The sequence below is a fragment of the Mauremys mutica genome, chromosome 3 (assembly GCF_020497125.1).
Source record: "Mauremys mutica isolate MM-2020 ecotype Southern chromosome 3, ASM2049712v1, whole genome shotgun sequence".
Taxonomy (NCBI): domain Eukaryota; kingdom Metazoa; phylum Chordata; order Testudines; family Geoemydidae; genus Mauremys; species Mauremys mutica.
The window spans coordinates 6,823,588-6,845,987 of NC_059074.1; the positions used below are offsets into that span (position 1 = coordinate 6,823,588).

Consider the following 22,400-nt stretch of genomic DNA (forward strand, 5'->3'; position numbering starts at 1 on the left):
GCCAGTCTCCTCCTGCCAGGGGAAATCTCTGATCCGAGCCTTCATGTGGTACCTTTCAGCCTCCTTCGTCCTCTGCCAACTGGTTTTGGGACTATGCTGCCGGATACTATCTGCTGGAGTTTCTGCTCTGGATCAGGTAGGGATGGATTCTTGTAGTGTTTTGGTGTGGCACCCTGTTGTGGGGATGGCTGTTAAGGAGTCCACTTGGGGATACGCTGACGCAGCATGCCAGGGTGCTGGGGATTTACGCTTTATTGTTTGTTCCCTGCGTCCACAGAATAAATCTAGGACTAGGAGAAGAGGCAACCAGCTGTTCCGCCTGAATTAGGTCAGGGCACCTGATCTGGGGTTGAAGGAACTTGACTTAGAGTGTGGAACTGCCTGGGTTTTAGTCCTGGCTCTGCTGCTGACCTCAGAAGTCACCCTCTCCCCCCCCCCCCACACACACATACACTTTCTGTGCCTCAGTTTCCCCACCCTGCAGGGAGCTGAGAACATGAGGGCCGGAAAGATGATGGTTGAATTGAGGGGAGGGAGGATGGCTGGGGCTGGCCTGGCAAGGATGGAAAGTGTAACATGATATAAAATCGCCACCAGGCGATAATAAACTCTCCAGACACCCATTGTCAGAGCAAGGGGGAACCTTCCCTTACTTCCTTGCTTCATCCCGGCGCATCCATTTCCAGAGGTGCAGAAAGCTCTGGGACTATTGTTAAAAACAAAAGCACTCAGCGGTGTGTGTCAGTGATTCTCTACTGCTGAGGGTGATTCTCCCTCAGCTTAGCTGGGCAAGAGGGGTTATGCTTGAGGAGGAGGAGGATCTGAGTTCTAGTCCTGCTGTTACCACAAAGTGCCAAGTAACCAGCGTACATCACATGGCAATAGCCCTAAACTCCCCCGGTAGCTGCAGCTTCAGGCAGTCCCTGTTGCAAGGAGCTTGAGATCAAAACCAATCAGATGTAAGTGGTACATACTGGAGGTGGAGGGAACTGGTTTATGGCAGAGGAGTGTTCGGAGGTTGCACAGAAGTGAGTTTTTGCTCTGTTCTGGCTGAGCTAGAGCAGATCTGTTAGCAAGAGACACCCAGGCCTGAGTGAAAGACTCTGTGTGATGGAGAATCCACCATGTCCCTGAGTGAGCTGCCCCAGTGATTAATTACCCTCGCAGTTTAGCCTGACTTTCTCTCGCTTCAGCTCCCAGCCGTTCTGCCGTGATCTACCTTTGGCTAGATTAAAAGAGCCCTACCCCGTGAAATCTCCTCCTCTGTGGGCACTAGGGGGGTTAGGACCCCTCTAGGGCACTGTCACTGCAGCCTGGCTGGAAGACCCACAGAAACGCTGAGGCCGGCATGTTGTGACAGGGCGAGCTCATGGCGTTGCTCCTTTAGCACACCTGGTGGCAGGTCTGTAATCTGGATCTAGAGGTCCCACGTTCAAACCCCAGTATTGAGGGATTGTTAATATAAGAACCGGAGCTCGAGGGGACTGAGAAGTTCGAAAAGCCCCACCATGTAAAGAAATAACTTCTGCCCTGCAATGCTTTAAAAAAAATGATTATGAAATAACGCGAAGGGCATGGGACAGCGTTTTCGGCATGGTGTACGGCGATGTAAATCCCCTTCCAAGCCCCAGCGCGGTCTGACTGTGCTCCGTGGTGCAGTGACATGACGGGTGGGGTTTTGGCCAGTAAGGGGGCATGCGGTGGCATTGCCCTGATTCTAAGGGACGCGGTGTGTCCGAGCGAGCTTTGGCCTCCCTGGCTCCCAGCAGTGCTCCGAGGCTGACGTCTCGGCTGGGGTGCAAGGGGGTGCAGCGCCTCGGGCTTGGGGTGTGACGGCAATGACTGAACAGTGCACTAGAGGCAGCTCAACCTCCTTCCTACCGCCCCAATTGGCCTGCAGGTCCCCTTGGCCTCACAGACCCTGAGCCAGCCCTGGCCTCCCTTTGCCCCCTAAGGAGACCCAGATAACCCCTTCCCCTCCTTACAACCTCAGGGGGCAGCTGGTCGAGTGGTGCCTCCCATTGGGAACTACTGAGGGGCTGGCTTGGCCGTCAGACCCACCCACCTCTTCGGGGAGCCCTGGCCCCTCGTCAGCTGCGGATCTGACACGTGGTCTCTGTGGTTCTGCCCCTCCCTGTCTCCCCTGCAGCACGTTCCTGCCCAGCCTGGTGTGCTGGATCAATCGCTTCTTCTTCTGGCTCCTCTTCAAGGGCAAGGTGGAGCACGTCGACCTCAGCTACAAGATCTTCAACTACGAGTGCCGCTTCAGACAGCACGTCCAGGACTGGGCTATCCCCATGTAAGCGGCTCTGCGGAACCCCCCGCCACACCCAGGCCGTGCAAGGGGCTGTACGGGGACTGCTGGCCGTGCAATGCTGCTCTGCACCCGTTCATGGCCCAGGCCGGCGCGTGTATGCTAGCGGGAGAGGAGAGATTGCACGGTGCCTCTTTCCTTCCTGCTTCCCAGGCCCACTCAGGCAGGAGCCAGGCTCGGGAAAGCTCCTTCCAGTGGTAGGGACTGACTCATCTGCTCAGCGACCGCTGGATGCGCCCAGAGCACCTGGATGCCCAGGCTGGGGGGGGTGCGAGACAGCCAGGCTCTGGGGTCGTCAGCAATCCCTTCCAGGATGCCTGGGCCCAGGACAGGACTTATGGGGCACCACTGTGCTGTGATGCTGGCAGCAGAGACCCTCTCCTCCCCCCATGACTGAGCAAGGTGTTAGCCCAGCACGGCTTAGGGGTATGTGGGGGCAGGGCTGGGATGCAGAGACCCACAGAATTTAGGCCCAGATCCTAACTCCCTGTGGCTTAACACCCACTGAGGCCAATGGGAGTTAGGTGCCTAATACCCTTGGAGGGCGTGGGCCGGGGTTACTCCTCGAAGCGGGTTATTGCTTTCACACTCTGGTTTTGTTCCACTTTGGGACCAATCAGCAGATTCCCACCCCACATGGGTAACCCAGGCGTCGGCGCACAGGGACCCAATCCGGTTCCTCCATTGGCAGGTTCCTCTCAAACAGACACAGAAGGGTGAATTCGTCGCCTCTTCAGAGCACACCGGGCACGAGGCGCTGAAACGCAGGGCCCGGCCGCTGGGGTTAAACCCCAGTGTGTGTGTGTGTGGGGGGGATTTCTCCAAACACATGCGCAGAAACTCAGAGCAGCATCGCTTCCCTGTTAGCCTGAGGGGCCGTCCTGCAGGGACCAGCTCCGCTGGTGGCGACAGGCTGGGAGGTGGTTCTGGTCCTGGCTTAGCTCGCAGTATCTTCTCTTCGGGAACGACTCCGTAAATAAATCGCTCACAAAAAGGAGGGATTTTAATGCCAGCTAGAGCCAAGTGTGGTGCAGGCAGCTGTGAAAGCTTCCCGCCCCCAGCTCTGCCAGCGTGCCGCAGCCCCCCAGCTATTCCAGCGCTGCCCCCCCCAGCTCTGCCAGCGTGCCGCAGCCCCCCAGCTATTCCAGCCCTGCTCCCCCAGCTCTGCCAGCGTGCCGCAGCCCCCCAGCTATTCCAGCCCTGCCCCCCCCAGCTCTGCCAGCGTGCCGCAGCCCCCCAGCTATTCCAGCCCTGCCCCCCCAGCTCTGCCAGCGCGCCGCAGCCCCCCAGCTATTCCAGCCCTGCTCCCCCAGCTCTGCCAGCACGCCACAGCCCCCCAGCTATTCCAGCCCTGCCCCCCCCAGCTCTGCCAGCGTGCCACAGCCCCAACCCGCAGCCCCCCAGCTATTCCAGCCCTGCTCCCCCCAGCTCTGCCAGCGTGCCGCAGCCCCAACCCGCAGCCCCCCAGCTATTCCAGCCCTGCCCCCCCCAGCTCTGCCAGCGTGACACAGCCCCCCAGCTATTCCAGCCCTGCCCCCCCCAGCTCTGCCAGCGTGCCGCAGCCCCCCAGCTATTCCAGCCCTGCTCCCCCCAGCTCTGCCAGCGTGCCGCAGCCCCCCAGCTATTCCAGCCCTTCCCCCCCCAGCTCTGCCAGTGTGCCGCAGCCCCCCAGCTATTCCAGCCCTGCTCCCCCCAGCTGTGCCAGCGCGCCGCCGCCCCCCCGCAAGTGCAGCCCGGGCCCCCCCTGCTCTGCCAGCGTGCCGCAGCCCCCCAGCTATTCCAGCCCTGCCCCCCCAGCTCTGCCAGCGCGCCACAGCCCCCCAGCTATTCCAGCCCTGCCCCCCACCACCTCTGCCAGCGCGCCGCAGCCCCCCAGCTATTCCAGCCCTGCTCCCCCCCGCTCTGCCTGCGCACCGCAGCCCCCCAGCTATTCCAGCCCTGCTCCCGCGAGCTCTGCCAGCGCGCCGCAGCCCCCCAGCTATTCCAGCCCTGCCCCCCCCAGCTCTGCCAGCGTGCCGCAGCCCCCCAGCTATTCCAGCCCTGCCCCCCCCAGCTCTGCCAGCGTGCCGCAGCCCCCCAGCTATTCCAGCCCTGCTCCCCCCAGCTCTGCCAGCGTGCCGCAGCCCCCCAGCTATTCCAGCCCTGCCCCCCCAGCTCTGCCAGCGTGCCACAGCCCCCCAGCTATTCCAGCCCTGCCCCCCCAGCTCTGCCAGCGTGCCACAGCCCCCCAGCTATTCCAGCCCTGCTCCCCACAGCTCTGTCAGCGCGCCGCAGCCCCCCAGCTATTCCAGCCCTGCGCCCCCCAGCTCTGCCAGCTTGCCGCAGCCCCCCAGCTATTCCAGCCCTGCTCCCCCCAGCTCTGCCAGCGCGCTGCAGCCCCCCAGCTATTCCAGCCCTGCTCCCCGCACCTGTTCCTGCGGGCCGAAGCCCCCCCGCTATTCCAGCCCTGCCCCCCCACCTCTGCCAGCGTGCCGCAGCCCCCCAGCTATTCCAGCCCTGCTCCCACAGCTCTGCCAGCGCACCGCAGCCCCCCAGCTATTCCAGCTCTGCCCCCGCACCTATGCCAGCGTGCAGCAGCCCCCCAGCTATTCCAGCCCTGCCCCCCCCAGCTCTGCCAGCGTGCCGCAGCCCCCCAGCTATTCCAGCCCTGCTCCCCACAGCTCTGCCAGCGCTCCGCAGCCCGCCAGCTATTCCAGCCCTGCTCCCCGCACCTCTGCCAGCGTGCCGCAGCCCCCCAGCTATTCCAGCCCTGCTCCCCCCAGCTCTGCCAGCGTGCCACAGCCCCCCAGCTATTCCTGCCCTGCCCCCCCAGCTCTGCCAGCGTGACACAGCCCCCCAGCTATTCCAGCCCTGCTCCCCGCACCTCTGCCAGCGCGCCGCAGCCCCCCAGCTATTCCAGCCCTGCCCCCCCACCTCTGCCAGCGTGCCGCAGCCCCCCAGCTATTCCAGCCCTGCTCCCCCCAGCTCTGCCAGCGCACCGCAGCCCCCCAGCTATTCCAGCCCTGCCCCCCCACCTCTGCCAGCGTGCCGCAGCCCCCCAGCTATTCCAGCCCTGCTCCCCACAGCTCTGCCAGCACACCGCAGCCCCCCAGCTATTCCAGCCCTGCCCCCCCAGCTCTGCCAGCGTGCCGCAGCCCCCCAGCTATTCCAGCCCTGCCCCCCCAGCTCTGCCAGCGCGCCGCAGCCCCCCAGCTATTCCAGCCCTGCTCCCCCCAGCTCTGCCAGCGCGCCGCAGCCCCCCAGCTATTCCAGCCCTGCTCCCACAGCTCTGCCAGCGTGACACAGCCCCCCAGCTATTCCAGCCCTGCTCCCACAGCTCTGCCAGCGCGCCGCAGCCCCCCAGCTATTCCAGCCCTGCCCCCCCAGCTCTGCCAGCGCGCCGCAGCCCCCCAGCTATTCCAGCCCTGCCCCCCACAGCTCTGCCAGCGTGACACAGCCCCCCAGCTATTCCAGCCCTGCTCCCCCCAGCTCTGCCAGCGTGCCGCAGCCCCCCAGCTATTCCAGCCCTGCCCCCCCAGCTCTGCCAGCCTACCACAGCCCCCCAGCTATTCCAGCCCTGCGCCCCCCAGCTCTGCCAGCGTGCCGCAGCCCCCCAGCTATTCCAGCCCTGCTCCCCCCAGCTCTGCCAGCGTGCCGCAGCCCCCCAGCTATTCCAGCCCTGCCCCCCACCACCTCTGCCAATGCCCCTCAGTCCCAACCCGCAGCCCCCTGCTAGCCCAGCCCTGGGCACTCCACCCACAGCTCGGCCGGTGCCCCCCTGCTATTCCAGCTCTGGGCACCCCAAACCTCTGCCGACGCCCCTCAATCCCGACCCACAACCCCCTGCTATCCCAGCCCTGGGCTCCCACCCACACCTCTGCCAGTGCCCCTCAATCCCAACCCGCAGCCCCCTGCTATCCCAGCTCTGGGCACCCCACACAGCTCTGCTGGTGCCCCTCAATCCCGACCCACAGCCCCCTGCTATCCCAGTCCTGGGCGCCCACCCACAGCTCTGCCGGTGCCCCCCAGCTATTCCAGCCCTGCTCCCCCCAGCTCTGCCAGCGTGACACAGCCCCCCAGCTATTCCAGCCCTGCTCCCCCCAGCTCTGCCAGTGTGCCGCAGCCCCAACCCGCAGCCCCCCAGCTATTCCAGCCCTGCCCCCCCACCTCTGCCGATGCCCCTCAATCCCAACCCACAACCCCCTGCTATCCCAGCCCTCGGTACCCCACACACAGCTCTGCTGATCCCCTCAGTCCCAACCCGCAGCCCCCTACTATCCTAGCCCTGGGCACTCCACCCACAGCTCTGCCGGTGCCCCCCTGCTATTCCAGCTCTGGGCACCCCATACCTCTGCCGACGCCCCTCAATCCCGACCCACAACCCCCTGCTATCCCAGCCCTGGGCTCCCCCCAGCTCTGCCAGTGTCCCTCAATCCCGACCCACAGCCCCCTGCTATCCCAGCCCTGGGCTCCCCCCAGCTCTGCCGGTGCCCCCCTGCTATCCCAGCTCTGGGCACCCCACACAGCTCTGCTGGTGCCCCTCAATCCCGACCCGCAGCCCCTGCCCTTCCAGCGCTAGGGGGAGTTGTGGTCAGGCTCAGAACTCGCCCCGCTGTGGGGAAGGGCGGTTTGAGGCCCAGCAGTGAGATGGTGGCTCCAGTGCTAACGTGCGCTCTGGGGCGGTTTGCGCCTGGGCAGTGAGAAGACGAAGGAGGCCCTGCTGGAGCTGAAGGCCGCGCTGGAGAACAACCCCAAAGTGGTGGCACACTACCCAGTGGAGGTGCGCTTTGCTCGGGGGGACGACATCTTGCTGAGTCCCTGTTTCCAGAGAGACAGCTGCTACATGAACATCATCATGTACAGGTAAAGCGGGGGCTGGGCCGGGAGGAACGGGGCTCTGGCTCTGGCAGGGCCAGGGGCTGCAGCACAAGCCAGAGTTAACCTGGACATTGGAAGCTGGTGTTACCAGACGTCGACGGCTTGGCCGATCCAGATCTCACTGCTCGTGCTCTGCTCGGAGTTGGTGGGCGACGACCCCAGAGTTTTCTTCCCCTGCTGCACAGGGGCAGGAAAACTGTCCAGTGGCTTGAGAGTCCTGACGTATGTTCCCAGCTAGGACCTTGGGCCAGTCAAGTCCCCTCCCCATGCCTCAGTTTCCCCACATGTCACATGGGGATTACAACACGGGCTGGTTCAGGGGGATTTTAAGGGTTGAGTTGATTATTGACTCCCAGCTGGTTGGTTTGATCCTGAACACGAGATTAAAAGAGCTGTCGGGTCCTGTCCCCCTGGGAATTCTTATTGTTACTTGTTGTTAATTGTTCGTATTGTGGGGATGTCTAGGGGCCCCATCATGGACCAGGACCCCGTTGTGCTGGACAAACACAGACCCGAAAATGGTCCTCAGCCTGTTCCCCAGGGCTCTGTCCCGAGCGATGGGTCTCCAGCCCTTTCCCCGGGGGACACTGCACAGCAGAGATCCACCATCTCCCTCCCGGGACGCTTTTCCCCCCATTCAGCCCAGGTGCCCTTGGCTCAGTTTTAACCCAGGCTTAGGAGGCAGAGCGCGTCTCTGGCCCATCTGGTCTGAGCTGGAGCAGAGTCTCCCACGGGCCCTACCCAGCGGGGGTTAGTCCTCGAGCTCCCGTGGCAGCGGCTGCTGCTTCTAGCGCTGACAGTGCCGGGTTCACACCCCACTGCTGGCCCGAATTGGGCTGGCCGCAGAACTCAGACTCCAGTAGGTCCCACGAGCATGGAAATCCATGACCTCTGTGAAGACGAGGGTAGCTCTGTCTCCCCCCAGTGGCCAGTCCGTGTAAGAGGCGAATGAGTCTGTGTCACGTACCCCCTTGGTCATCTTAATGCCAAAGAAACCCTCTGGGAAGGGGGACGGAGGCAGCTGCTAGCCACTGACTCTGCCCTGTGCCCTCAGGCCCTACGGGAAGGACGTGCCCCGGCTGGACTACTGGCTCGCCTACGAGAGCATCATGAAGAAGGCTGGGGGGCGACCGCACTGGGCAAAGGTACCGCTGCAGCCTGGCCCGTGGGCTCAGGGAGGAACCAGAGCCCAGCTCTTGTGAACTAGACACTGTGACCCACACTCCAGGTTCTGTGGGTAACGAGGGGGGCGGCTGGAGTGGGCCCTGCCTGGATGCTCACTGAGGCAGAGTCGTGATCCGGCTCAGCTGGGAACCCTCTGGCCTGTCCTCTCTGACACGCCCCATCTCCACTGCTGCGGGTTCCTGGCCCCCTCGCTCACTTCCTGGGCCGGGGTGGGGTGGCATGAATCGGACGGGGGGCAGGGAAAGGCCTCCTTAGATTCAAGGACGGGCGGTAGGCGAGGGTCCTCCTGGAGCAATGGGGCCGGGGAGAGATGGGGGAAGGGGTGGCATGGCTCAGCTTTCAGTCTAGACCTCACGGATGAGCAAATTGGTCCCTTCAGACTTAGAGGGTCTGTCTACACTGCACATGGAGCCCGGGCTCTGGTTCAGGTTTGAGACCAAGTCTCTCTTCCGCCCACACACCAATCACTCTGAGTCAGGCCAGCAAGCACTCAGAGCCTGGGCCCTAGGACCCTGCTAGGGGGTGGGTCAGAGCCCAGGTCCTGCTGTGAGTTGGGTCCAACCCCTGTCATTGTGCTGTGGGCCTGAGTCAGAAGGTCTGTGTTGTGCAGTGTGGACGCATTAGCATGACTGGAAGACCCAGGCCCAGCAATTACGAGTCCCGGTTTACCATGCAGTGTGGACTCTCAAGGCTGGGCTTGGAAACGAGCCGCAGACCTGGCTTTACAAAACGGGGGATGTCCCTAAAGGTGTCTGAGGCAGGGGGGTTTCAGGGCAGGTTTCACTGTATGTGATAGTTCTGGACAACCCTGAACATCACAGACCTTCCGTCTGTAAGAACCACACCACCCTGGGCTGCTCCTGTCGCGATGGAGCCAGCCTGTCCTGCTTGTAAAGCCTCTGGGGTCGGGACTCTGTTGCTGTGTACGCGCCTGTGGAGCTCTCCAGACGAGCACACGGAGAGCTCAGTTCTGCCGCTGCTGTTCAGTGTTTGTGGGCGGAGGGTTCACTGACACGGTCGCTCTCTCGTAGGCTCACACCTGTACCCGGAAGGACTTTGAGAAGATGTATCCCGGCTTCGGGAAGTTCTGCACCATCCGGGAGGAGCTGGATCCCACCGGCATGTTCCTGAACACGTACCTGGAGAAGGTGTTTTATTGAGGGGGGACGGGACGCTGGAGCAGAGAAATGAAGCTCGCCAGCCCATCTCCTGTGCTCTGTCCTTTAGAGGTGGGCAGTGCTCCTTGTGAGACCTGCTCCTTCCATGATGTCCCCCAGATTAGAACCCAGCCGTTATCTCTGGGCTTCCAGCACATCCCGTCTCCAGCTCTTCGGCTGGAAGCTCCTGTGTCAGGGACTGTCCACGTTTAGTGTCCTGTACAGCTCCGAACGCATTGTCAGAGAGAACACGTCAATAAAGAACCATCAGGGAATGGAAACCGTCTGTAGGCTCTGTGCTGTCGGATCATGTGCTGATTCAGGGGGGCTTTGCCAGGTGCCACTCCTGGAGAAAGTGCTGGTCAGGGTGTTATCTGCATGCCAGGAGTTCTGTGGATTCTGGCCTGGCTTTGGAAGGAGACGGATTTAGCTCCATTATACAAGCGGCTGGTTCTGGTATCTCAGAGCCTGGCGTCCCCAGAGTCCAGGGTGTTCGGATCCAGACCCATCTCTAAGGACAAGGTGACAGGTTCACGCGTCAGGAGAAAATGGCCAGCGCTGGGGAGAGCGAGTGTGATCGTGAGTGTGTTGAAGCACAGGACCCAGAGATCTAGGGTCTATTCCCAGCTTTGGCACAGACCGTCTGTGTGGCTTTGGGCAAGTGGCTTCATCTGTCTGTTCCCTAGCTGCAAAATTCCTTCTCCACCTCCCCAAGGGTCTGGGAGGCTCAGATCACTACCGGCTGGGTAGCAATTACAAAGCCGAGGTGCTGGGAGATGCAGAGTCTTAAGCATTGGGGGGGTGGGTGGGAAATGGTGGGTGCACATTTTTTCTCTGCATCTTATGGCAGGGATTCCTGTGCCCCCTAAGGCTCTGCCACCGATCTGTGAGCCTCTCACCAGTCTATGAATGCAGCTTTCTAACAGTAAACTGGCAAGGGGCACCCAAAGCTGGCAGAGGCTGGTACATAGCAATTTAAACCACAAACCGTAAGATAACTCATTGATATTGTAATGAACTGTCATGTGTGTGTGTTACTACTGCCCTCTGCTGGATGGATTGAGAACTGCCATACTGTGTGTCACAGGCCCTATAGTGTAAATATTTAAGGGAGATTCTCCCTCTGAGCAGACTGGTCTGGTCTCTTGGAGAAGGAGGATCTGAAATCTTAGTGTGAATCTCTGAGTGTCTGTGCAGTGCAGCATGGTGACAGTCCTGAAGTCCAGGCTAGCAGTGGATTTGTTACAAGAGCTATTTTCCCCTCCCAGATGTAAAAGCTCATTGGGAAGGTGCAGTGCATGAAAACAGGATGAGAGCCCAAGCAAGTTAGCAGCAATGCCGGTGCTGCTGCTGTATAGTCAGGCAATTAGCCTGCTCGGAGATCGGGCTGCTTCTCAGAGACTGCTCTTGGGTGGCAGCGCGTTGCAAGAGGAATATCAGAGAGTAACAGCAGGAGAAGCCAGCGAAGGCACATCCTGTCCAGAGAGCGGGTGGCACCGCTTCTTTGCAGTCAGAATCTCGCCACGGAGTCTCATGTTGCAGGCTTCTTCAGTAACAACACGGGGAATTTCTGTTCAGGAACAGCCTTGATGGGGTGATGCAGAATCTGCCTCCGAACTGCAGTGATTTGCTAGGTACCTGCTCATCCAGAGAGCTGCAGGCACTTTACCAGGGTGGCTGAGTGCCACTGTCCTCACACTAGGTAGGGAAACTGAGGCACGGAACATTGACATGACTTGCCCCAGGTTACACAGTGACTCAGCAGCAGAGCTGGGAACAGACCCATGTCTCCAGAGTGCCAGCCCAGTGCCCTTTCCACTAGACTAGACTGCTCCTGTAGAGGAACGAACATTCAGCCTTGCTTTGCCAGGGGGACTATCACCTGTCACTGGCCTGGATGGGAGGGGGAATGTGGAGAGCCTAACGTCTCATGAGAGGGTCGGAGGATCTGGAGGTGGGATTTTAAATATCTAATTTTTATTGGGGTCCCTCTTCATTGTCCTAAGAGGTGCTAGTGCAGCACGACGACCAGTGTCAGGGGATCCGAGTTTCTCTGTTGTAATCAAAGTCTTTGTTTGCTCAGCTATGACAGTGACTAATCCGCTTCCCCAGCACAAGCGTTACTGGGTGAGCTAAAGGAGTCGCTCCTTTCGCTGGCAGATCTATCAGGCTGTTATCCTCTTTTGTGGACCAGCCACTAGAGGAAGATCCAACTGAGCCAGTGGGATCCATTTATACGCAGGAGCAAGCAGTGCTGCCCACAGCCATACACACGTTAAACACGGGGTGTATCCCGGAGCGGGGGCAAAAGGGGCGGGTTGTTCCAGGCCCCCTGGTGAGAGGCTCCCCAAACCCGAGTGGCATTGCAATGTGGCGCTGCAGCCTGGCACACAGGGATGGAGTGCCACTCACTGAAATCTGGCCTGGCAGTGACCCTTGAAGTGAGAGCGGCTCAGCTGTACACGCCATGAGAGAAGCTTGGGGGGTGGAGGCACCCCGGAAGGCTCACAATGGGGGCTCTGAACGCTGCTGGCTTTTGATTTCACTGCTCTTTTCTGAACTGCCTCATTCTTTTCTTCCCACTGTCAATTTTTATTCCCTTCATACCTCTCTGACGTCCAGAACGTCCATCCCCATTTCATCCTCACTCATCATCTGTTCACTGGGATTGATCTTTAAGGCTCAGCCTTTCTCCTCCTTTCTCTGCCGTCTGTGCATTTAGTGATCGTTATCTGACCTGATCACACAATTATTTTCCTCCGCTCTCCTGCTGTGAATTGAGAGTAACGCTCTGTATCGAGCTAAACCAGGTGCTGCAGCACGTGGGTACGTTCAAAGCACCTCCGCGGAGAATCGTGTCGGAAAGGATGATGCAGTTAGCATTGAAATGCCACTGGCAGCTGGCCCGGATCAGAGGTGAGAGAATCCCATGGATTTCATGCCTTGCTATTTCTTTACCATCATGCAGCAAAGAATAGAGCGGAAGCGGCCGTGCACAGAGCAGGAGCTGCAATACACCTGCTGTCTGATGAGGCTTTCTCGGAAAATACAACAGGGACTAGAACAAGGTCAGAATGCGGCATCACAATGATTTTCCTCCTGCAGGAGGGTAGGGGTTACAGAATAACATTTACCCTCCCGTGCAGGTGGGTTTTAAAGCTCTAGGGTGGAAGCTGAGTAGCCTGCAGCAGCTATTCCTTCGCACCAGAGACGGGCCAGATCCTGGCATTCAAAAGCTGGTGGATCATTAAGATTGAACCCTCTCCTGCTCCCTCAGAGTTTGGGTCTAAATGCTGTGAACTGCCTGATCTGGATCCAACTCTGGGTGCTTGTGTAAGGTTCCTGCATAGCCCTTCTGTTCCCGTGGGATCAGCACACCTGGCAATCTGCACTGTGTTTATTCTCTCACCACCCCAGGGAGGCTGGGATCTCCATGGTACAGAAGGGAACTGAGGCCCAGACACTCAATGACCTGTCCCAGCGTACACAGCACCTGTGGTAGAGGAGGGACTTGAACCCAGGTCTCCCCTGCACTCTCTGCTAGAGCTCTTCCCACTGCACCATCCTTCCTGCAAGGAGCCAGTTGACCTCTGCAGTGGTGCATGTGTAACCAGCTGTTCCGTGTTACAGCCCATGTGTCAGGCTCCCACTCCTAGCAAGGGATGGGGTTCCTTTAGCTCCAGCAGTGAGGCACATGCTCTTGGTTCACGCCCTAGGCATGACCGAAATGCCAGGCATTATACCCACGCTCCTGGATTCTAGGAAAGAGGGGTGGTTATGTATCAGTCAGTGCCAACCCCCTCTGATCAGTCCAGAGGCTGGCACAGCCGGAGGCTCCATCAGCTTCATCCTTTTCTTTCCCTGTTAGTTTTCCATTCCCTAGTCAGGGCGTTTCATAGGCAGAGGGAAGATTCCTTGTCACGTGTATTTACTTCCTGACGTGGGGCTGCCTGGCTCTTGGCCAGCACCGGGCTGCGTTCCTTAGCAATGCGTGTGCAGCATGCCACACACGCGCTCTGCTCTTAGGGACTGGGGGCGGGGCAATGTGGGTAGTTATCTGCCCCGGCCAGAAGTATCACGAGACGCTGAAGGGCCAGTTGGATCCTCTCAAGGCTAAGGCAGAACTGGCAGATTTGCAGCACAGTGTTTTTTTCTGGGACTTCCCCTGGGGGGACTCCTGGATACCCAGGTTCTTCAGACGGGCACACGAGATCAAGCACATGGAGCCTGGGAATAAAGCAGGGGGCAGCTTCCTTTAGCCTGGTCTGCCCTTCTGGTACAGGGCAGGATACGGTGATCACTTCTCATGTGCTAAAGCCTCTCTCCGGGCAGACAGAACCCAAGTTGGTTGCAGTTGCTGGGTACAGAAGTGGGAGGAGAACTGGCCATCCGGGGGGTGGATCACTGGGGCTGCCAGGGCTAAAGGGTGACTTGGCAGCGACTCCCAGCGGGGAGGCACTGGCTCTCGGGAGGAAGATGAAGGGCTGGGGAGGAAGCCTCCCTTGCAGAAACAATGCAGGGTCCTGCGATGTGGGGCTTGTCCCTGCCTTCCCCTGGCTGGCCCCAGGTTAGGGGGTTAGCCTGGGATCCGGGCGACCTGCTCTGCCACGGGTGACCTGGGGACAGTCACTCTCAGGCTGTTCCCCGTCTGTGCCGTGGGGAGCAGAGCACTGCCCTGCCTCGGGGGCACTGTGAGGGTAAATACAGTAAAGACTCTGAGGTGCTCAACACTGCGGTCGTGGGGGCTGGAGAGAGGCAGGTACTTGCCTTTTAAACGGGGTCTAGCTCTCTGGGGGCCCCTCCGCCCTGCCGCAGGAGGTGTGACTGCCACACCCGCAGCCACACCTGGCGAGTTCGGCCGCAGCCGTGTAACGGCGGCGATGCGGGTGGCAGCCCTTGCTAGCGCTCCAGTACAGTCGTGCTCAGGGCCCCGGGGACATACGTGGGCTGCTCACCCGGGCCACAGCGGCTACACGACTGTTTTTAGCAAGCTAGCTCGGTATGCCGCCCCCTGCTGCCCCGACTGCAGTGCAGACAGAACCTAAGACGTGCCACGCAACGAGTCGCCAGCCAGGCCCAGGCAATGGACTTTGCCTGCATTTACTCCAGCTCAAAGGGCATAATTATACAATGTGATGCAAAAGAAAGCTGAGTATTTTATACACACAATAGCTGAAGACTTTGCAGAGATAAACAGATAAATAATAGCAGAGGGAGAAATACATAGGTGCAGGCAGGGTAAAACCTATGAAACTAAGATTGTGTGTGTGTGTGTGTGTGTGTGTAATATGTGTTGTTGTGACTGGTATGTGTAATGTGTGCATGGATTGGCATTTTGTGGCTGGTATGTGTCATATGGGTGTTGTGTGACTGTTTTGAGTAATGTGCGGGGATGGGTGTTTTGAGCCTGACAGGTGTCATGTGTAATGTGTGACTTGTGTATGTGAATGAGGGATGTGTGACTTTGTGATGCGCACCATATTTATGTGCGAGAGGCGGAGATTTGACGTACACGCACCTAGCTATACATATGGAAACGTTCCCTAAGGACACCAGTACATTTACTGAACTGAGTAATTCTGCACGTTGCATCACTCGCTTTACCTTCTAGGAATTCCAGCTGAACTGTGCGTAATAAATCAGTGCGTACCTTTCAGCCGCATGCCCTGCAGAGATCCTTTTCTTCCCGGCTCGCCTGTAACAGCCAGGGTCCATTTCTCTTGTGTCACTTGTGAGCAGGAACATTTGAGGATCCTTTCTCTGGACACTTGGCTCCTTTCCAGGCAGCAACCCCTTGTCTTACGCAGGCACCTTAAAGCTTCCCAAATGCTCACAGTCTGGGGCCGTTCTGCTTCACCTATAAATTAGGAGCCACATTTCTTTAGTCATTTCCATGTTCATCTACCGGGTGTTTTATCCGAGGCGGGACAGGCTAATCATGGAGCTGGTTAGTTGTTGGATAATTTCTTTGATGACTTTAACAACATTCAACAACATAAATTGTTCACTTTGAATAGTGCGCCCGTCTCTACTTAAGACAGGTTTCAGAGCGTGTGTGTGTGCGTGCGCGTGTGTACAGAAATATGTACCACGAAAGGCTGTGAGCATGTGTATTTCAAGTGCTCCGGTGTAAATCTTATGAATGAAAATGGGAAGATCGCGCATGTTTCCTTTCTGCTAAAGATGAGCTCAAAGGCCTCACAGTACCAACTAACATCTGGGCTGTAAAGTGAAGCGGATAGTTTGCTTCATTGTATAGCTCAATGGATTTCGTGCCTGGATTTCAAAGGCTATAGGAGGGTTTTAAAAGGAACTTCACGCACCAGCAAGAAAACTTCCAGTCCCTTTGCTCTCCTCATCGCTGAGTTTGCTGGCTAAGCTTTGCTCTGCTGCCTTTTGCTGTTAAGCCCATGCATATCACCTCCCTGGGCGCGCTCTTGTGAAAGCAGCTTTCTCCTAGCGAACCTGTCAGGCTCACAAAGCGACCCCTTACCTGTCGGGCGAAGTGCTGGGAGGAGGAAGGGTCGGGGTGGCTAAGGAAGGTGCCAGCTGGAACCGTGCTCAGTGTTGTCCACCCAAAGTTCCTTCCTGCAATCAGAACTGAAAGCATCTCACTCTGCCCACAGCCCCACCACTCCCGCACCGCGCGGCAGGGGCTAATCAACACCCCTGGTGAGCAGATGCACAGGCTCCGGAGCAACCTGCTCTGGTCTCCCCTTAGCCACCTCCCTTCTGCTCGCCTGTCTCCAGCATCACTGAGCAGCGCTCCGGGAACGACGTGGTCCTAGCTGTGATCTCTCCAGTCCAGGCGGTTTCACACCTTGGCTGAGTGGCCGCCTTGCTCAGGGATGCTGCATCTCAGCCAGCGCTGGCAGGAGTGATGAAGATCTCCCCAGCGCTCACGCTAGACCCTGATGCCATGAAGGGAGTAGGGGGAGCAGGCACCGGCGGAACCATCCAGTTAGCGCTGGCTGCAGTGGGGGGCTCGGGGCCTGGGGACGGACGGTTCATTTTACAAATAGATCCGCTAACTCCGGCTTCAGTCGGGCTCCTCTTCTGTGGGGAGTAACGGCGCCACTTCCCAGCTTGTAAAGCACCGGAGCCTCATGATTTATTCACCAGCATTTCCAGTGCACAGCTCAGCCGGAGCAGGAGCAGCCTTTTTTGCAACTGCATCACATTGTTGACTCTTATTCAGTTTGTGACCCACTATAACCCCCAGACCGTTTGCAGCAGTACAACCCGCTAGCCAGTTACTCCTTGTTTTGTAATTGTGCATTTGACTTTTCCTTCCTAAGTGCAAAATAGTTCACTTCTCTTTGCAGTAAACTAAGGGGGCAAAGTGTGTCCTTCTATAGCTTGGGGGAGCGCCCTGTAACCCCCATATTCCTCTGTTATATATAACTGTGATCTTGCCTTACATGGCATGCTTTATATGCACCAGGGGAAAGGTGAAAGTCTGGTGAAAGTCACTGTTCTATCTAAATTTGTATCTCATTAGTGCATATGAAGTTAAGTGTTGTATGGTCGTCAGTAAAACATGCTGTAAGTTGGGAAATCGGCCACATATTAGCCCCTCCAGAGACAACAGCAAGGAAAGTAACCAACACCCGGGTGGGTGTCAAACAACCATACAACACAGGCTCATAACTAATGATGTGCACACTTAGAACAGTGACTTTCCCCAGATCGCAACCTTTCCCCTGCTGCCTTACATGTCACGCTTTATGTGCAAGATCAGAATTGTATGTAAGTGAGGACTAGGGGGGTACAGGGCACCCCCCAAGGTGCAGCATGTCACACCAGTATGGCTGTTCTTGTGAACAAGGATGTCCAGAGTGAACAGTTTGCAATCACTCCACAAGCTGAGATTTGTTCACAGAGGGCAAAGTCCACCCCATGCAGAGAGCAGCACGAAGCCAAAGTGTGATGATTGCCCCACTGTTGGACCGGAGACCCCCTGGGCTAAAAGCAACAGCCCTATAGCTTGAGCTAAAGCTCGTAAGAACTGGCTCCAACCAATGGTCCAGCTAGCCCAGTATCTGGTCTTCCTCAAACCTCGAAGCACTTCACAAAGGCAGGGGAACAACATAATCCCGCTTTACAGGGGAAGAAGATGAAGCAAAGGGAGAGGGTGGGACTTGCCCAAGAGACGCAGGGCAGAGATGGGAATAGAGCCCAGGTCTCCTGGCTGCCCTGTTCATTGATCCTAAAGAGTCCAGTCGGAGTCTCTCGATTACTGAAACAGCGGCTCAGCATGGAGTGGAGTGTGGAACTGGGGTTGTGTGTATCCTGGGGGGAGGGGGATCTCTGTCCCTGTGGATGGGGGGCTGTGTGGGGACCCTAGCGTCCTAGGGGGAGTCACTGCCCCTGTGATTGGAGCTCTGTGCTGTTTTATCTGGTGTCCTGGGGTGGCGTTGTGGCCCTGTGGATGGATGGGTGCTGTTGGTGGGGACCCTGGTGTCCTGGGGGGAGCCCCTGTCTTTATGGATAGGGGCGTGCTGTGTGGGGATCCCGGTGTCTGGGGGTGGGGGGGGTAGCTGCTGCCCTTGTGGATGGAGAGGGCTGTGTAGAGGGGATCTGTGTCTTGGGGGGCTCATTGTCTTGTGAATGGAGGGGTGCTGTGCGTGGGGGACCCCAGTGTCCTGGGTGGTGACTGTGGCCCTGTGGATGGGGGGGCAGTGTGGGGGACCCTGGTGTCCTGGAGGAGTCACTACCCATGTGGATGGGAGGTGGGGGGTCACCTCATGGGGCTCCCTGGTGGGGAGGGGCTATCGTATCCTGTATTATCTCCCCCGTGACGGTGTGTGGCCCCGCCCCAGGCCGGCACAGCCCGATGGAGGGGCAACTAGAGGCCTGTAACCTGAACAATTATTACACTTACAAGATTATGTATTGGTGGGCAACAGGCACTGTCAGCTCACAGCTTCTTTTCCTAGGGGGCTACTTAACTGAGAACATGGGATTGGCTGAAACAAACAGAGAAACATTATTTGCTACAGACAACCCTGACTTGGGGGGAGGGATAGCTCAGCAGTTTGTGCATTGGCCTGCTAAACTCAGGCTTATGAGTTCAATCCTTGTGAGGGCCATTTAGGGAGCTGGGGCAAAAATCTGTCTGGGGATTGGTCCTGCTTTGGGCAGGGGGTCAGACTAGATACCTCCTGAAGTCCCTTCCAACCCTGATATTCTAACTGAAATCCTAGGAAAGGATCAATACACTTAGACAAGTGGATCCCTGCATTGCTCACACTTACAACTTGTGGAGACCATTGGAAACAATGATAGAAAGGAAAGTAAGTGGAGCCCATCAGGAGAGAGGTCCTGGTTCAGTTTACACTGGCTCAAGGACCTGACAAACCCAGGAACTGGGTGTGGCATTTTACACCCTTCCTTATGGCAATGGTGTGGCTGTCTGCCAGATCTGATTGTTGACCTTGATTATAATGAGGTCAATAGCTGCCTCTATCCATATGTGGCCCTGGGAGTGTCCATAATTAAGCATTAATAGTCACAATTTACATTATTTTTCAATAATTCCTATCCATAAATGGGTCCAGCTGCTTAGGTGCTGCATAGCAACCAAACTGCCAAAGTTCCCACAGTTCCCTTCTTGCAGAACTCGGGGGTACACTGGACCTGTGTGGTTATCTAACCACTCCCACAAGGCTTTGGGGTATTTGATGAGGCTTCTCCTCTTAGGCCAAATTAACAAGCAGCAGGTTTAAAACAAACAAAAAGAAGTATTTCTTCACACAATGCACAGACAACCTGTGGAACTCCTCACCAGGGGATGTTGTGAAGGCCAAAACTATAATGGGGTGAAAAAAAGAAGTAGATATATCCACTGAGGATAGGTTCATCTGTGGCTATTAGCCAAGATGTCAAGGATGCAGCCCCCTGCTCTGGGTGTCCCCAAACCTCTGGCTGCCAGAGGCTGGGAGTGGACAACAGGGGATGGATCACTTGGCCATTGCACGTTCTGTTCATTCCCTCTGGGGCACCTGGCATTGGCCACTGCCGGCAGACAGGACACTGGGCGAGATGGCCCCTGGTGTGACCCGGTGAGGCCGTTCCTACGTTCTGCCTGTGCTGGGCAGCTTAACCCCAGCCCTTCCCACCAACAGGCCTTCCAGCCCAGCAAGCCCCAGCGCCCCGTACACGCCTCTGCCTCGTTTGCCCCCAGGCACGTGCCCTGCTACGGAGCCCCGCCCCCTGCCAGGGCTTATACTGCTGTGATGTCACTGCCCCAAACCACCCACCAGGCAGGGTCCCAGGTCCTGAGACCAGGGGGTATGATACCGGCTCTAGGACCCAGAGGAGCCGGGCTCTCGGGGCCGGGCTGGAGCGCCAGAAGGGGCGTGGCCCGGGAGGGGGCGTGGCCAGTCGGTGCGGCTGGGCGTGGCCGGGCGAGAGGGCGGGGCTTGGCGAGGGGCGGGGCCCGCGGCGCTCTAGACCTCCCCGCGGAGGGGCCGCGGCTCCCCAGAGCGGCGGTCATGGCGCGGCGTCTGGTGCTGTTCGACGTGGGCGGGGTGATCTTCACCCCCAGCCCGCTGGGCGCCTTCGGCCGCTACGAGGCGTCGCTGGCCCTGCCCAGGTAGGCGCTCGTCCCGCCCGAGCCCGCTTCTCCGGCTGCCGGGGGAGGGAAGCCCATGGAAATGATGGGTTAATTGTGTGTGTCTCGGGGCCGCCCGCACGGCGGTCTCAGAACCCCAGCCCCTGCTGCACCTGCACGGCTCAGGGGCGGAGTGTGGTTGGGGGGTGCAGGGCGCCGGGGGGATGGGGGGGCACTGTGGCGCGTGCAGAGCATGCGGGGGTTCAGGGCAGCTTGTACGTTGGGATGGGGGGGTTGAAGGGTATGGGGGGGATTCAAGGCTCCCTTGTACCTGGGGTGGGGGGTGATGGGCGTTTGGGGGTAAGGTTTGGAGCATTATGGGGTAGCGGGGGGTCCAAGGTGACTTTATACCGTAAGGTGGGGAGGGGGGAGGTTCAGGGCACCCATATACCTTGGGCTGTGGGGAGTTGCAGGGCGTGTGGGGGGAGCTTCAGAATGACCTTGAGAAATTGAAGAGTTGGTCTGAAGTCAACAAGATGAAATTCAGTAGAGACAAGAACTAGGCTTGGGAAGGAAAAATCAAATGCGGACCTACCCCCTGCGGCCCAGAATATGGCAGGGGGTCAGGGGGTGGTAACTGGCTAGACAGGTCCTACTGCTGAACAGGATCTGAGGTTTTAGTGGGTCACAAGTTCCAGGAGAATCACAAACATGATGCAGTTGTACAAAAGGCTGATATAATTCTGGAGGGTGGATTAGGTAATAATTGGAGATATACCAATCTCTTAGAACTGGAAGGGACCTTGAAAGGTCATTGAGTCCAGCCCCCTGCCTTCACTAGCAGGACCAATTTTTGCCCCAGATCCCTAAGTGGCCCCCTCAAGGATTGAACTCACAACCCTGGGCTTAGCAGGCCAATGCTCAAACCACTGAGCTATCCCTCTCCCCAGGAGGGATTAACAGGAATGCTGTAGGTAAGATACAGGAGGTAATGGTCCTGCTCAATTTAGCGCAGGTGAGACCTCAGCTGGGGTGTCCAGTTCTGGGCATGTTGAGTCTGGAAGAAAAGAAAACTTAGGTTTTGGGGGGGGTGATAAGTCTTCACACATGTTAAGGGCTGTGATAAAGAGAAGTGGTGGTTTTTTTCTGCTGAAGGTAGGAAAAGAAATAATGGGCTTAATATGCAGCAAGGGAGATTAGGTCAGATATTGGGGAAGGAGGAACTTTCTACATGTGAGGGGAGTTAAGCTCTGGAACAGGCTTCCAAGGGAGGTTGTGGAATCCCCATCATGGGAGGTTTCTAAGAAGAGGTTGGACAATCCCCTGTCAGGGATGGTCCAGGTTTACTTGGTCCTGCCTTGGCAGAGGGGGCTGGACTAGATGCTCTGTTGAGGTCCCTTCTAGCCCGAAATTTCTGTGATCCTCTTCCTTTTGGATAGAGCAGTGAAGGTGCTTGGAGGTGGGTGGCTCCAGATTTCATATATCTTGTCCCAAAGGGCTTTTGTTTGGGAACCAGAATTCTTATATGCCCTGGATGGAGGAGTGCAGGGCACTTGCGGGAGATGGGAAGGAACTGGTACCTGTTGCATGTTAGGGGCCATCTGGTGTTATATTGGGCCTCTTCCTTATTGGGAATCATGGTTTCTGGGTGGGGGCCAATGTGGGATCCTAGTTTGCAGGACTTCATTCCACATTCAGATTTAGTAATTTAGATTTGTGGCCTAAATCTGTAGCTTTCACGTGTCTGTCAATGTCCGTGCTGCGAAGTGAGGCAGTTCTGAAGTTAGGGGGTTGATGTAGATATGCTTTTAAGAAAGCCAAATTAATTTACAAGGCACAACAATTGGGGAAGTTCTAGTGCAGAAAAAGAATGTACGGTTTGAACGAATTCATTCACCCCCCTCCCCTTTTATTGGGGGTAGCAAAGGGAGCCCTGGCTGTATTTGATAATAGACAAGAAGACTTAAACAAATAGGGGTGGGGGAAATCGCACTTCAGTTTGGGAGCGATACTGTACTCAGGTTAAGGAGGAAAAGGCTGGAAGACGGGGGGAAAAACTATAAGGGAAACAGCTTTCCCATATAATGAGCCAAAATTGGAAATTATATGGAAATTGCATGTCAGTCCATCTGGTCTGACCTCCTGCACAACACAAGCTGTAGAATTTCCCTCAGTGATTTGTGCACTGAGATCATCTGTTCTTGGTTTGAACCGACACATGTGATGTAACTTGACTAAGGGTCTAGCAATGAAAACCATCAACAGGACAGTGTGAATTAAGGGAGCCCCTCCTTCCTTTAACTTGCGTCTCTTGCCCCTATGGATTGTAAGT

At 57.5% G+C, this 22,400-nt stretch overlaps 2 protein-coding genes across 2 annotated transcripts in view; both read left to right on the plus strand.

Moving 5' to 3' along the window:
* LOC123365715 (L-gulonolactone oxidase) overlaps window positions 1–9,793 on the plus strand; it is a 39,340-nt gene extending 29,547 nt beyond the window's left edge. Inside the window, exons 8-12 of the mRNA XM_045008566.1 lie at window positions 60–136; window positions 2,150–2,299; window positions 6,992–7,156; window positions 8,226–8,316; window positions 9,388–9,793. Coding sequence (XP_044864501.1) covers window positions 60–136; window positions 2,150–2,299; window positions 6,992–7,156; window positions 8,226–8,316; window positions 9,388–9,516 — 612 coding nt within the window. The 3' untranslated portion in view covers window positions 9,517–9,793. The remainder of the gene's footprint in view (window positions 1–59; window positions 137–2,149; window positions 2,300–6,991; window positions 7,157–8,225; window positions 8,317–9,387) is intronic.
* A 10,190-nt stretch (window positions 9,794–19,983) lies between these two features.
* Window positions 19,984–22,400, plus strand: part of LOC123365830 (bifunctional epoxide hydrolase 2-like) — a 56,250-nt gene continuing 53,833 nt past the window's right edge. The window contains exon 1 of the mRNA XM_045008805.1: window positions 19,984–20,110. Coding sequence (XP_044864740.1) covers window positions 20,010–20,110 — 101 coding nt within the window. The 5' untranslated portion in view covers window positions 19,984–20,009. The remainder of the gene's footprint in view (window positions 20,111–22,400) is intronic.